The sequence below is a fragment of the Polistes fuscatus genome, unplaced genomic scaffold (assembly GCF_010416935.1).
Source record: "Polistes fuscatus isolate 324 unplaced genomic scaffold, CU_Pfus_HIC Scaffold4, whole genome shotgun sequence".
Lineage (NCBI taxonomy): Eukaryota > Metazoa > Arthropoda > Insecta > Hymenoptera > Vespidae > Polistes > Polistes fuscatus.
The window spans coordinates 6,851,362-6,863,353 of record NW_025113118.1 but is presented as its reverse complement, the minus strand read 5'-3'; the positions used below and the strand labels follow the sequence as shown (position 1 = coordinate 6,863,353).

The following is an 11,992-nucleotide window of genomic DNA, read 5'->3' as shown; positions in this document are numbered from 1 at the left end:
ATAATGTAATTTCATTCGTGAACAATAGATAGCGTATCAAGATGGTGTCGAACATTCCAACAGTTTAAGGACAATTATAACAAAATACAACTTACAAATTTCAAAAGAAGATATTTAATATACATGATAAAAAACGGAAGGAGGAGATACTCGTTGTTCAGGGTCTAAGATTAAAGGTAGAATATATTTGAAAAAGTTTCAGAAAATAAGAAATAAACTTTAGTCTGTAAAAACAAGTTTTCCTAAAGAACTAATTGCCTCAGTTTGCAAAATAAAGGCCAGTCATAATTTGATTGTTCAACTAAAGTAGGAATAATAAATACAATTTGCATATGTGATGAGCAACAGAACTTAGATAACGTCCTATACAAATATTTTTATTACAGTAATGATGAATGAAGTATGATCAATAAATATGGTAAACATAACTGAAGACAATTTTATGGTATTAATATCATTTTAATTGGACCTAATTTAACTGCAATAGAAATAATATATAAATTTCTGATTTTTAATCATTTAAAACTTTAACTTCATAGTTTCATAGTTCCTGTGACTCATCATTGGCTCATGTCAAATATTCATTGGGAGATATTTTATAATATTGTTGGTAACACATTATTTATTTATATATGTATATATAATTTAGAATACTTACATTAGGTGTTTCAAAAAATTAGGTTAGATTCTTAAAAATACAAATATTACCAAATGTGAAGTATTTAATATTTTATTTGCATACTAAAGATTGTTAAGTCTATGGAGTCTTCACTTAAGTCTATTGATCTATTTTAAAATAAAAAAAAATACATTATTTCAAAATATGCTTTTCATACTTTAATAAAAAGATTAAACGTTAAACGAATGCAAACAAGTGTACGTTATCTACAATAAATACAGATGTAACATGTGAGACGAAAATTAATGATTTACATTAATAATAAAATCAAAAGTAATGAGCCAATCAACTGCGAGAATCGTAAAACCGCGAAAAATTAAATCTACTAATTGTAAGTATTTAGATAGCTAATGCCAATTCGACTTATAATTAATTAAAAAGGTGAATATAATAGTCAAAATTTATATATTATTTTTTTTATATATTCTTATCATTTTTTAAAATTACTTTTTATAGTTACAACTATGATCGATTTTTTATTATTTTTTAACAAAATATAGAGTAAATAACGCATAAAATTATTTTCATGTCTTACTTACATTTTTAATAAGAATTGAAAATTTAAGAAAAGAATTATAATAAACATTCATCTTCGAATAATGTATTACAAATTTTTCAAGTTAATTCTTTCTTTAATTCTTTATTAATTCAGTTTTTATTCCAATGTCCAATCTAATATCACTTTATCTTAAGAGTGACAAATATTGTAACAGAGTGAACAGAAAAGATAAAATGTTTAATCAGTGTTGCCGACAAAGCCAATTGGATCGTTATAAATATCATTTATAACCCTACTTCCAGTTTAATCTGCAGTTAGGCGAACACGAGCAGAGTGATACAGTGGAATTTCGTTAAAGTATACATCAATATTTAGTATTTTCATGTTTAAGTATATATATAAACGCGCTAGTATTATTGTATTATTAAAATTCAAATTATCAATGAAAGTTTATAAATTTTTACATTAATTATTATTGGTTTATTGTTTAAAATTTTATTGTTTTTAGCGTTTTTAACTGTTTTTTTATTTTTATTTGTGGAATTTCAAAATCAATGGTTTAAAGTAATGTTAAAGTAGTTAATTTCTAGAAGTATTTATTTTATAAAAGTGCAACTTTTTATTACAATAAAATTGTAATATATGCAAATTTTTCTTTATTTAATGATGGTTGTTATTTAAATTATATAAAAGAAATTTATTTAATTTTAGATATTCATATTATAATATATAACCAAAAATGAAGTTCGCTGAACATCTATCCGCTCATATTACTCCTGAGTGGCGCAAGCAGTATATCAGTTATGAGGTAAATAATTCAACAAAAGCTTGTTAAATTATTTTATTTGCTATTTATAGTTTACATTGGATGTTATATGAATTTTATTATTATAGGAAATGAAAGCGATGCTTTACACTGCAGTAGAGGAAGCACCTTCTTCAGAAAGTGTAGAACCAGAAGTGATACAAAGGCACTTTGCTTCCTTCGATGAAGTATTTTTCACATTTTGTGATCGTGAATTAAAAAAAATCAATACTTTCTATTCCGGTAAGTAGATTTTTTCTATACAAAAATTTATAAAATAATAAAAATTTTATTATTGATGTAAATGATTATTCTTTATAGAAAAGTTAGCGGAAGCTACACGTAAATATGCTGCATTAGTAAACGAATTAAAAACAGCCTTAGAATTACAGCATGGCACTGGAAAAAATAAAGGAAAATCTAATACCAGACTGCATCTACCGACGAGAAAATTACGAGAATTGAAACTTGCATTTTCAGAGTTCTATCTTTCTCTCATACTTTTGCAAAACTATCAAAATCTTAATTATACTGGCTTTCGTAAAATTCTTAAAAAGCACGACAAGGTATTTAATGGAGTAATATCGTAATATATTTCTAATATTCGCTATAAAAGCTTCCTAAACATATCAAAAATATTTATTAAGATAAGAAAAAGCCAAGCAACAATCATCACCTTATGTTCCTTCATGTTTCCAACTATACATCCAAGTAATAATCCAAATACTATTTGTATCACCCAAGAAAAATATCATTAAATAAAATGTTTATATACTTTATAACATTATTGTTGTTTGCAGTTATTGTCTGTGGAGAGCGGATCAAAATGGAGAGTAGAATGCGTAGAAATAGCTCATTTCTATACTTCAAAAGATATAGACAAGCTTATACAAGAAACAGAGGCAACTGTAACGAATGATCTCGAAGGTGGAGATAGACAACGTGCCATGAAAAGACTTCGTGTACCACCTCTTGGAGAACATCAGAGCCCGTGGACTACTTTCAAAGTGGGATTATTTTCTGGAAGTTTTATAATTTTGTCTATTACTGTTGTTCTCTCAGGTATCACATACATTTAACTTCTCTATCTATTCTAATAATGTGAACCAAAATTGGATACATTATTTTTACTCTTTACAGGAATATTTCATGAAAGTGGAGAAAATTTAAAAATAGCCTTTCGTTTGTACAGAGGACCAATGCTTATCATTCAATTTTTATTTCTAATTGGCGTTAACGTTTACGGCTGGAGATCTTCTGGAGTAAATCATGTATTAATATTTGAATTAGATCCACGAAATCATCTATCCGAACAACATCTTATGGAGTTGTCTGCAGTCCTTGGAGTAGTATGGGCATTAAGTCTATTAAGTTTCCTTTATAGTGCTAGCCTTAGTATTCCACCCTACGTAAATCCTTTAGCTCTTGTCTGTCTTATGCTGTTATTTTTTCTCAATCCATTAAGAATCTTCCATCATGAAGCACGCTTTTGGTTACTGAAAATCATCGTAAGTAATTGTTACAAATAGTGTCAATTAAATATCAGATTATTCTAAAGCTGATTATTCTAATCGATCTATTTTATTGCAGGGTCGCGTTTTGGTGTCTCCATTCGCGTATGTTAATTTCGCAGATTTTTGGCTGGCCGATCAATTAAACAGTTTGACTACTGCTTTATTGGATTTTCAATTTTTAACATGTTTTTATATTACGAATGGTAATTGGTTCGAAGTAGGGAACACAAAGCAATGTACATCAGAATCTTTGATCATAAGACCCATTGTTAATTGTTTACCAGCTTGGTTTCGTTTTGCTCAATGCTTAAGAAGATATCGTGATTCTAAAGAAGCATTTCCGCATTTAGCAAATGCTGGCAAATATTCGACTACCTTTCTAGTTGTTATAGCTAATACTTTGTATAATTATCATCGGGGTGAGTTAAAACGGTTGATTTGTATAAATATTTATTTACATGGAATTAATCAAATATCGTTCAATAAATTTATTGTTTTTATATTAGACGAATATGCCAATCAATGGGAGAATCCATGGTTATGGTCGTGGGTGACAAGTTGCATAGTTAATTCCGTATATTCTTATACTTGGGATTTAAAAATGGATTGGGGACTTTTAGATAGTAACGCCGGTGAAAACAGATTTTTAAGAGAAGAAGTTGTCTATTCTGCAGCGGTAAGCATTGCAATAATATAATTTATTATTATTTTTATTAATTGCTACTGTTGTAATAATAAATTTTAAAAATTCATCTCAGGGATGTTATTATTTTGCGATAATAGAAGATTTTATATTAAGATTTATATGGGTTGCAAGTTTCATTTTAATACAGTGCAAGTATGTTTCCAACGACATGATGACATCTATTGTTGCACCTCTTGAAGTCTTTAGGTATGATTTTATATTATTTGTATATTTTAATTTATTAATAATCCATCATGCATGTATAACTTTTTAGGCGTTTTATTTGGAATTTCTTTCGTTTGGAGAACGAGCACTTAAATAATTGCGGTAAATTTCGTGCGGTACGGGACATTTCCATAGCACCGATCGAAAGCTCCGATCAAACGCAAATTCTTCGTATGATGGACGATGAAAATGGTGTATTGAATAGAGGTAAACGTAAAGGTGGTGGTAAAAAGCAAGGAAATACGAAGGAAGATAAAAGAGCGTTGCTCAAAGAGGAAACTATTGATATTGATATATCGAATGCTAGTTGAAAATGAAATTAACGAGACGTATAAACAAACAATCAAAATATACATGTATATATAGTTGGATAGAATATTGTGTATGCATCTAAGAGTAGTTAAAATTTAGCAAAGTCTTTTTTAACTTTGGATAATGAGGTGGCATTAATCGAATTTAGTATAAAAACTTTATATCTGTGGTACAATAAGTGTCCTGTAATTGTTATAGGACACTCTGTATAAATAACTTATAGTTAGCGATAACAAAAGTGATGCGTGTTATCTGGCTTTTGTATTATCTCTTGAAAGTACTCTCGTTCATAATGTAAATATTTATTAGGATATGATATACTATTTTTGAATGGAGAGTCTTTTGCTATAAAAATTTATGAGGCTTTTAAGAACACGATGCATTTATATTCATTTTTTTGTTGTAGTTTTCATTTAGAGAATACGATTTTCTATATTTATGTACATAGATGCGTATAAGCAGCATAAAAATATAAATGCGTTATTGTATTAGTGCTAAAAAAGTGAGGCTCATTCCAAATTAGTGCGTTCCATCTCTTTTTTTTTCATATTAGTTATATATATATATATATATAAATTATATATATATAAATAAAAATTATATATATATAATATATATATAAATATATATATATATATATATAATAATATTAAAAAAATATATTTAATGATATAAAAATATAAATTTATATCATAATAACTCCTCACACGTTGTTATAGTGCAAGAGGTTGAAAATATATTATTTGTTCGATGCACAATAAATATATTTTTTATATAGTCTCTTTATATGAACAAGTAATATTCAGTGAACAAATAATTAGATTTAGATTATGTCTCTCCAAAAAGACATAACGTATCCAGCGTATAAAAATTATAGATAAATAGTGCAGATATAGGGTTAATTACAGTATTTGTATCATGGTTTGCTAAACGATAGTTTAGATACTAGAGCAGTATTATACTTATTGTTAATATAGCTTAATACGTCATTCTTTACATTAATAAATTTACAAAAATTATTACTATTTTAACTAGAAATTAAAGTTTATTTACAATCATTGTTATTGATTAAAAAAAAATTATTGCATTTGTAACAAAATTGCCATTAGATTCGCACAAAATTTCTTTTCCAATTTTTTTCGAGCAGATTATTGCTTTTTCATCTCTTTTAAATTCGTTACAATTATATTAAGAAAATTGAATGTTAATTTTATTTTTAAATTAAAGAATAAGAAGTTAAAATTTTATTATTGCATTTAAAGTAAATAAATTTTATGTTATTGTATGAAAAATAGGATATCATAAAACTATTTTTCAAAGTACGCACAATTTCATATGCAAACTTGGATTGAATCGATCGAAATAAAAAACTAGGAAGATTATAATTTTAATGTAAATTTTATTTTTTTTCTACAATTTCATTCAATGTATATTTGAAAGGAAAAATTGAAATCTCATAATAAAATATATGATTTCGATAATCTATATTGATTTTAATCATTATTGCTATGGTATTTCATGAATAAGTGATGATGAATCGTAACAAGGACGATAACGATAATGATGAAACATGAGGATGACAATGACAAAATAATAATAATAATAATATTACTATTAATAATAAAAAAAAAATAATAACATAATATATATAATATAATATGAAATAACGTGTTAATAATATTTACGATGACAATCAAACAGCACGCCGTTCAAATTTTAAAACTATAATCATTGTCAGTGATAAAGAAAAATATTCATAATACGTTTAATATTAATACTAATAATAATAATAATAATAAAAATAATAATAATAATAATAATAATAATAATAATATTAATAATAATAATAATAATAATAGTAATAGTAATTAATAATAATAGTAGTAGTAGTCACGCGCACGTGTCTGCGTGTATATGTGTATATGTATATATGTGTGTATGTATATATATATATATATTTAGATTCTCTGTACAAAAAATTGGTCGCGTTAATAATAAGCGAACCAAGATCTTGCGTTAAAGCAAACAATTATTATTAATTGAAATATTTGATTAATGGTATTTAATCCCGTATCTTGTCCTAATTATAAGGATAAGGTAATTAATCAGGTTTAAATCGTATCGCGAAAGCCTCGTAACTTTGACAAATTATAAGCAAAATTATGACGCTTTTCACGATTATAAATAACGCAACAAAGTTTAATAAAAGAATGCTAAAATAGAACGTTTAAGATTCGATCAATATGATTGATAAAGAACTTTTCAAATCGTTTTATCCATACTGATATTAAAAATATATGTATGTATACATTTATAATAATTGATAAGATATCAATTACATCAAATCCAAAAGTATCTTGTTTGTAGGCATTTATTAATAACACATTGATTTATACAATGTCATCACGTCGCGGATGTCATCGTTATTTAATCAATTTTTATATTTTTTCATAACTACGTGATAGCAGCTCGTCGAACAAATTACTCATGTAATTGTAATGTATTTTGAACGTTCGATGTATAAATTATACATCATCTCGTTCAAGTTTTTAAATATTTTTTATTTATTCACTAATCCATAAAATATTTAAAATCGATGTACAACAAATCACTGAAGTATTCGTACACCTACTGTCAATTTAAAACGATTATTATTTGTTTGTAATACAATATATCAACATTTTTATACATAAAAACATATTTTAAGATTATTCGATTTTGAAATTGATATCAATTTTGGGCCTCCGAAAGTAAGTAACATTTATGGAAATTTTCAATGGAAGAATACTTGTAACTTTACATTACAAGTAAATTTAATTTATATCAAATTGACAATAGAACGGCGAATCAGTCGCCACAACTAATCCAAACTTTGGTTAATTAGATAGATCTCCAAACAATGTTAGTCCAGGACTCTCAAAATTAATGATTCGTCTCTGGGGGTGGGTACGAATACTCCCATAACTAATTGTAACTATAATATATATTAAATATATTATATATATATAAATATATATATAGCATTCGTCAATGAATAAAATTCATCATTGGTTCATACACTCTTCTCTTGTTTGAAACTTACAAAAAATATGATAAAAACTGTTAAAAATATCAAACACAATGAAACGAGACTTTCTTTCAATAGCAGATCTAGCTTCCATTTTGTCCAGTTTAATAAACGTGCTACACCATTTTTAATACGATGTACGTGATCGCGAATTTGATCAGTAATCGTCGGCAAGTATACAAAGGCTTATTTTTATCCGCTGTCGTATTAACTTCGTCGTATATTTGTCATTGGAACCCTATTACAATTATTATCCTTAATATAATATTATTATATTTATCTACAGGCTTCTTTATTTTCTTATATATCGAGCAAACTTCAGTTTCCTAACAACTACGGTTTTTGTGGTCCAGTTTCTTAAACGACTAATGTAAGTATCAAAAGAATTAAAAAAGAAGATAAAGAATAGAGATGGAGCAAGATAGAAGGAAAGAACAAAAGTAACATGGATAATTTTTCTTGGTAGATTATCAGTGGTAGCAGCCATCTTTCATTTCTAAGCTCAAAGATGAGAAAAACGTGAAAAATATTGGAATTTAATTGATATTGTCCAAGATATAACAATAATTCTCCCTTTCCTTCAGTTTATCTTTCGAAATAGTAATTCATTATCTCTCAAGAAGAAGAAAATAATTGATTGTAATATTATTATTTCTTAATCTTTCGCTAAGAAGCATGAGAGGAATTTGGAAAGGTTATGAAGAAATTGTTCGTAGAAACACTACGTTCGATTTCTTTTTTTTTCCGAGGAAACACAAGGTCGATCTCGACACTCTGATTAATTGATATTTTTTTTCCTCGAAAAAATGTTGATCTCGCAAGTCGCGTGTAATGGCAAACAATATACAAGTAATGATGTCAAAGATATGTAATTGGGAAATAAGAATAAATCTAATATTCAAATATACGGGAGAGAGATTCGAGTAAAACTTCAGCCACAGAAGTATTGAAATTCGTATGAAAGAATTGTTTCGAACGAAAACATTGGAGATTGATTTGTTTTATGACAAAATGGAGGAAGAGAAAGAACGCTCCTAAGAATGACGATAGGATGCTAACGAGATGAATGGGATGAGGTTGTACTTTGAGAACGTTTTCCTACCTTGGAATATACCCAGAAAGGTTCCTGACCTCCGAGACGAGAGAAATTATGGCGATCGGATACGGATGAAGATAAACGATTGCCTTCCATCGTTGAATAACGAACGAACGAAGGAAAGAAGGAAAGAAGGAAAGAAGGAGCGAAGGAAGGAATGAAGGAACGAACGATAGCGTGACTCCTCCTGTGCAGTCGTCGGTGTACACAACCGGACTCTAAAAATAATCCTTGTCTCGCGCCAGACGTTTAAAAAAAAGACCTAAGATATCCCTTTAGAAGGATGCACCGAAGAGAAGAGGAGTCTCCCCTTTAGTTGGAAGAGACTCGCGGAATTTAAACTCTTGACGATCGTCGGTAAGAAAATTGCATATTTTCTCTCTCTCTCTTTCTTTCTTTTTCTCTTTATCTTTTTCTTGCTTTCTTTCTTTCTTTGACTATACTTGGATGGAACGGGTTTAGACGAGGCTGAGTATCCATCAGCCGTTTGGAAAGAGGAGCAAAGAAGAAGAAGAAAGAGAAGGATGAAGAAGATATTCGTTTGGAGACCGGCGTATGTTGACCGGACCGGACTGGACCGGACCGGCGTCGGTTCTCCGCACATCGGACAGATAAGTAGTTAGCGATACCTATAAATAGGTACGACGGTAGTAGTCTATGTAGGGAATTATCGTCGCCATAATACAGGATTGCCGCAAGTTTCCTCTACGGGATTTTCCTTCTTTTTTCTATTTTTTCTTTTTTTTTTTCTTTTCTTTTTTTTTTTTTTCTCATGAAAAACTGGCAGAACGAACGTTCCTATCTATCTACAAAATACTACTCATCTTCGCGCAAGACCATTTTTATCTTGCCAATGGTATCTAAATGTGACCAGTAATTATGATAGTCTACTTATATTAGTCAAGAAAATATGCGAATGATTTATTTTACGATTTATTTTGTGTAAATACTCTCATTCATTTTAATATCGAATAAATCGTAAAATTAATCATTTCAATTTTTTGACTTAAGTTCGTTATCATAATCATACCAAAAACAAATTTATAACAGACACGCGTATATTTACAAAAGTTATTTTTCTTTCCTCTTTACAATTAATTAATTAATTAATTTTATAATATTTTTTTTTCCAAATGACGCGATAAACGCGTCATTTTATTATATTTTCGAATGATTACAAATTCGGAGAAAGATTATTTGATTTTTTTTTAATTTCTTTAGTCGCGATCGATTTTCTTGGATTTCTTTCATTCATCTACCACCGAAGAAATGAATTTATTTTAAAGAAAATTCGATTACTAGATTTAGTTTAGATTTGTTGAAAAAATAGAGTGCATCTTTTTAACCTTATCGATTAACAGGCAACAAAGTGATCCCAATGGGAAGGATAATTGGACGGCAACGTTCCTACCCCGAACTCTATTTAAATGCAATCAACCAAGTGTAGCTCGCGAAGATTGGTGCTTCCGTTTCATCGCGAAAGACCATCTTTCGTGTCTAATGATTTACGTTTCTCTTTTCTTTTTTATTTTTTTTTTTCCCCCATGCGTATACCTTTTCACTTCGTTTCTCGGAAAGATGAGGAGAAAGGATTGGTATTTGAAATTGAGATAAGAAGAAAAAGAAAAAGAAGAAGAAGAAGAAGAAGAAGAAGGAAGATTAAATTTAATTTAAAACGAAGAAAGAAAAAAGAAGAAGGAGAATAGGAAGAAAGGAAAGAAGGAAAATAGGAGAAAAGTGGTTTACTCGAAATCACTCGAGATCGTCCACTAAATTGTTCGAAATAATCTATTGTGTCCTCAGCCCCGTTGAGAACGCGATAAAAGGCTAAAAAACCTGCCGCCCTCTCCCCCCCACTCCCTCCCCACCTTTTTTTCTCCTTTCCTTCGCGTCATCGAAGCTCAGCGAATCGATTTGTCGATTGTTCAAAGATGCGTGATGATTATGTCGTCATCTAGATCGTCCTTCTCGTCGTCTGTTTCTTCCGGTTGATTGGCTTCTGCTTGCGCAGCTTTTGGATCCTCAGCAATAGCCTTCAACCTTCTTTGCTTACGCCTGTGCAGAAGTTCGACGATTATGTATCCCATTGTTCCGATCATCAAAACGGTCAATAATACGTAAAGCTTCATGCGGGCGCATAAATGCGTACTATAAGCGTATGCGATCACGAATCCTGCGCTCTCCCACAGCCTGTAATTCGAAAAGGCGGCCTCCTTGTTGCGCCTGAAGAGTGTACCGTACAGACCTGTGATACAAATTATTATTTATGGGCTTGTTTTCTTTCCTTTTTTTCTTACTTTTTCTTTTTTTATTACTATCTAAAATCTCGGGAACTTAATCTATACAAATTTTGAATTTTGGCAAAGCGTATCTTTTTATCGATTTACGAGAAGTTAACTATTGATTTTGTGACTGTTGATAGTAATATTAATAATTAATAATTAATAAGTGTGTGCAGTTTGTACCATTTATTTATGAATTATTGGACAAAATTTCACATACTTATTGGCCAATTTAGGAGATTTTCTTTTTTTTTTTTTGACAAACCAGTTCTCAATTTGTTGAGTATTGTGTTCAATGCAAATTTTACAATACAATTTATGTGAGATTTTTATCAATAAAAATGATTGTAGGAATAGGAAAAAGAAAAAGAAAATAAAACGCATTGGAATTCTTTTGATAGATTATTCTAATTGTAAAACTAATGTAATTCATTAGAACCGTTATCCTAAGCTATTATACCTGTATGACGTAATGACATATCTTACAAAAACTTGACGCGTTATACACGAGTTTCGATCCAATCACCTTCGTCTTTAACTGTCCGATTCGGGTAAAAAAAGTGACGTGTGTCGGACCCGGAGCTGTTTTTTCATAGCAATCTTTTTTTCATATTCATAATGACTCAAAATTTCTGGATATTCATGAGCAAAAACGTTTATTTGTCTCTCTATTCGTGAAATGAAAGAAAAAAAAAATAAAAAAAAATAAAAACAACATCGCTAAAAATAATTTTGTAAGAAACTAAAAACCTCGTCCGCGTGCGTGCCCATCTCTTTGCAAAAAAATTTCCAAATTATTTTCCTCGCTTACGTTTATCGTAGATTAGA

At 29.0% G+C, this 11,992-nt stretch overlaps 2 protein-coding genes and 1 long non-coding RNA gene across 6 annotated transcripts in view; 2 read left to right on the top strand and 1 right to left on the bottom strand.

Annotated features, from left to right (window-relative positions):
* Positions 1 to 32: 32 nt before the first annotated feature.
* On the top strand, positions 33 to 5,238 carry LOC122520773 (xenotropic and polytropic retrovirus receptor 1). Of its 3 annotated transcripts, none has more exons than XM_043641026.1 (10): positions 33 to 176; positions 1,890 to 1,986; positions 2,073 to 2,226; positions 2,305 to 2,549; positions 2,784 to 3,045; positions 3,124 to 3,491; positions 3,574 to 3,916; positions 4,004 to 4,173; positions 4,256 to 4,389; positions 4,457 to 5,238. In XM_043641026.1, the coding sequence occupies exons 2-10, from the start codon at positions 1,918 to 1,920 to the stop codon at positions 4,716 to 4,718; spliced, it is 2,007 nt and encodes a 668-aa protein (XP_043496961.1). In that variant the 5' UTR covers positions 33 to 176; positions 1,890 to 1,917; the 3' UTR covers positions 4,719 to 5,238. The 3 variants fall into 3 exon arrangements, with proteins under 3 accessions (XP_043496961.1, XP_043496962.1, XP_043496963.1); XM_043641027.1 differs by lacking the exon at positions 33 to 176 and adding an exon at positions 1,275 to 1,535; XM_043641028.1 differs by lacking the exon at positions 33 to 176 and adding an exon at positions 1,709 to 1,813.
* Positions 5,239 to 6,612: 1,374 nt separating this feature from the next.
* On the top strand, positions 6,613 to 9,392 carry LOC122520771. 2 transcript variants are annotated; one of them, XR_006304617.1, is made up of 3 exons: positions 6,613 to 8,156; positions 8,253 to 9,239; positions 9,345 to 9,392. It is a non-coding gene; the product is annotated as an uncharacterized LOC122520771 (long non-coding RNA). The 2 variants fall into 2 exon arrangements; XR_006304616.1 differs by having other exon boundaries at positions 6,613 to 9,239.
* Positions 9,393 to 10,656: 1,264 nt separating this feature from the next.
* LOC122520770 (UNC93-like protein) overlaps positions 10,657 to 11,992 on the bottom strand; it is a 32,332-nt gene continuing 30,996 nt past the window's right edge. The window contains exon 6 of the mRNA XM_043641021.1: positions 10,657 to 11,127. Within this exon, the coding sequence (XP_043496956.1) occupies positions 10,808 to 11,127 (320 nt within the window). The 3' untranslated portion in view covers positions 10,657 to 10,807. The remainder of the gene's footprint in view (positions 11,128 to 11,992) is intronic.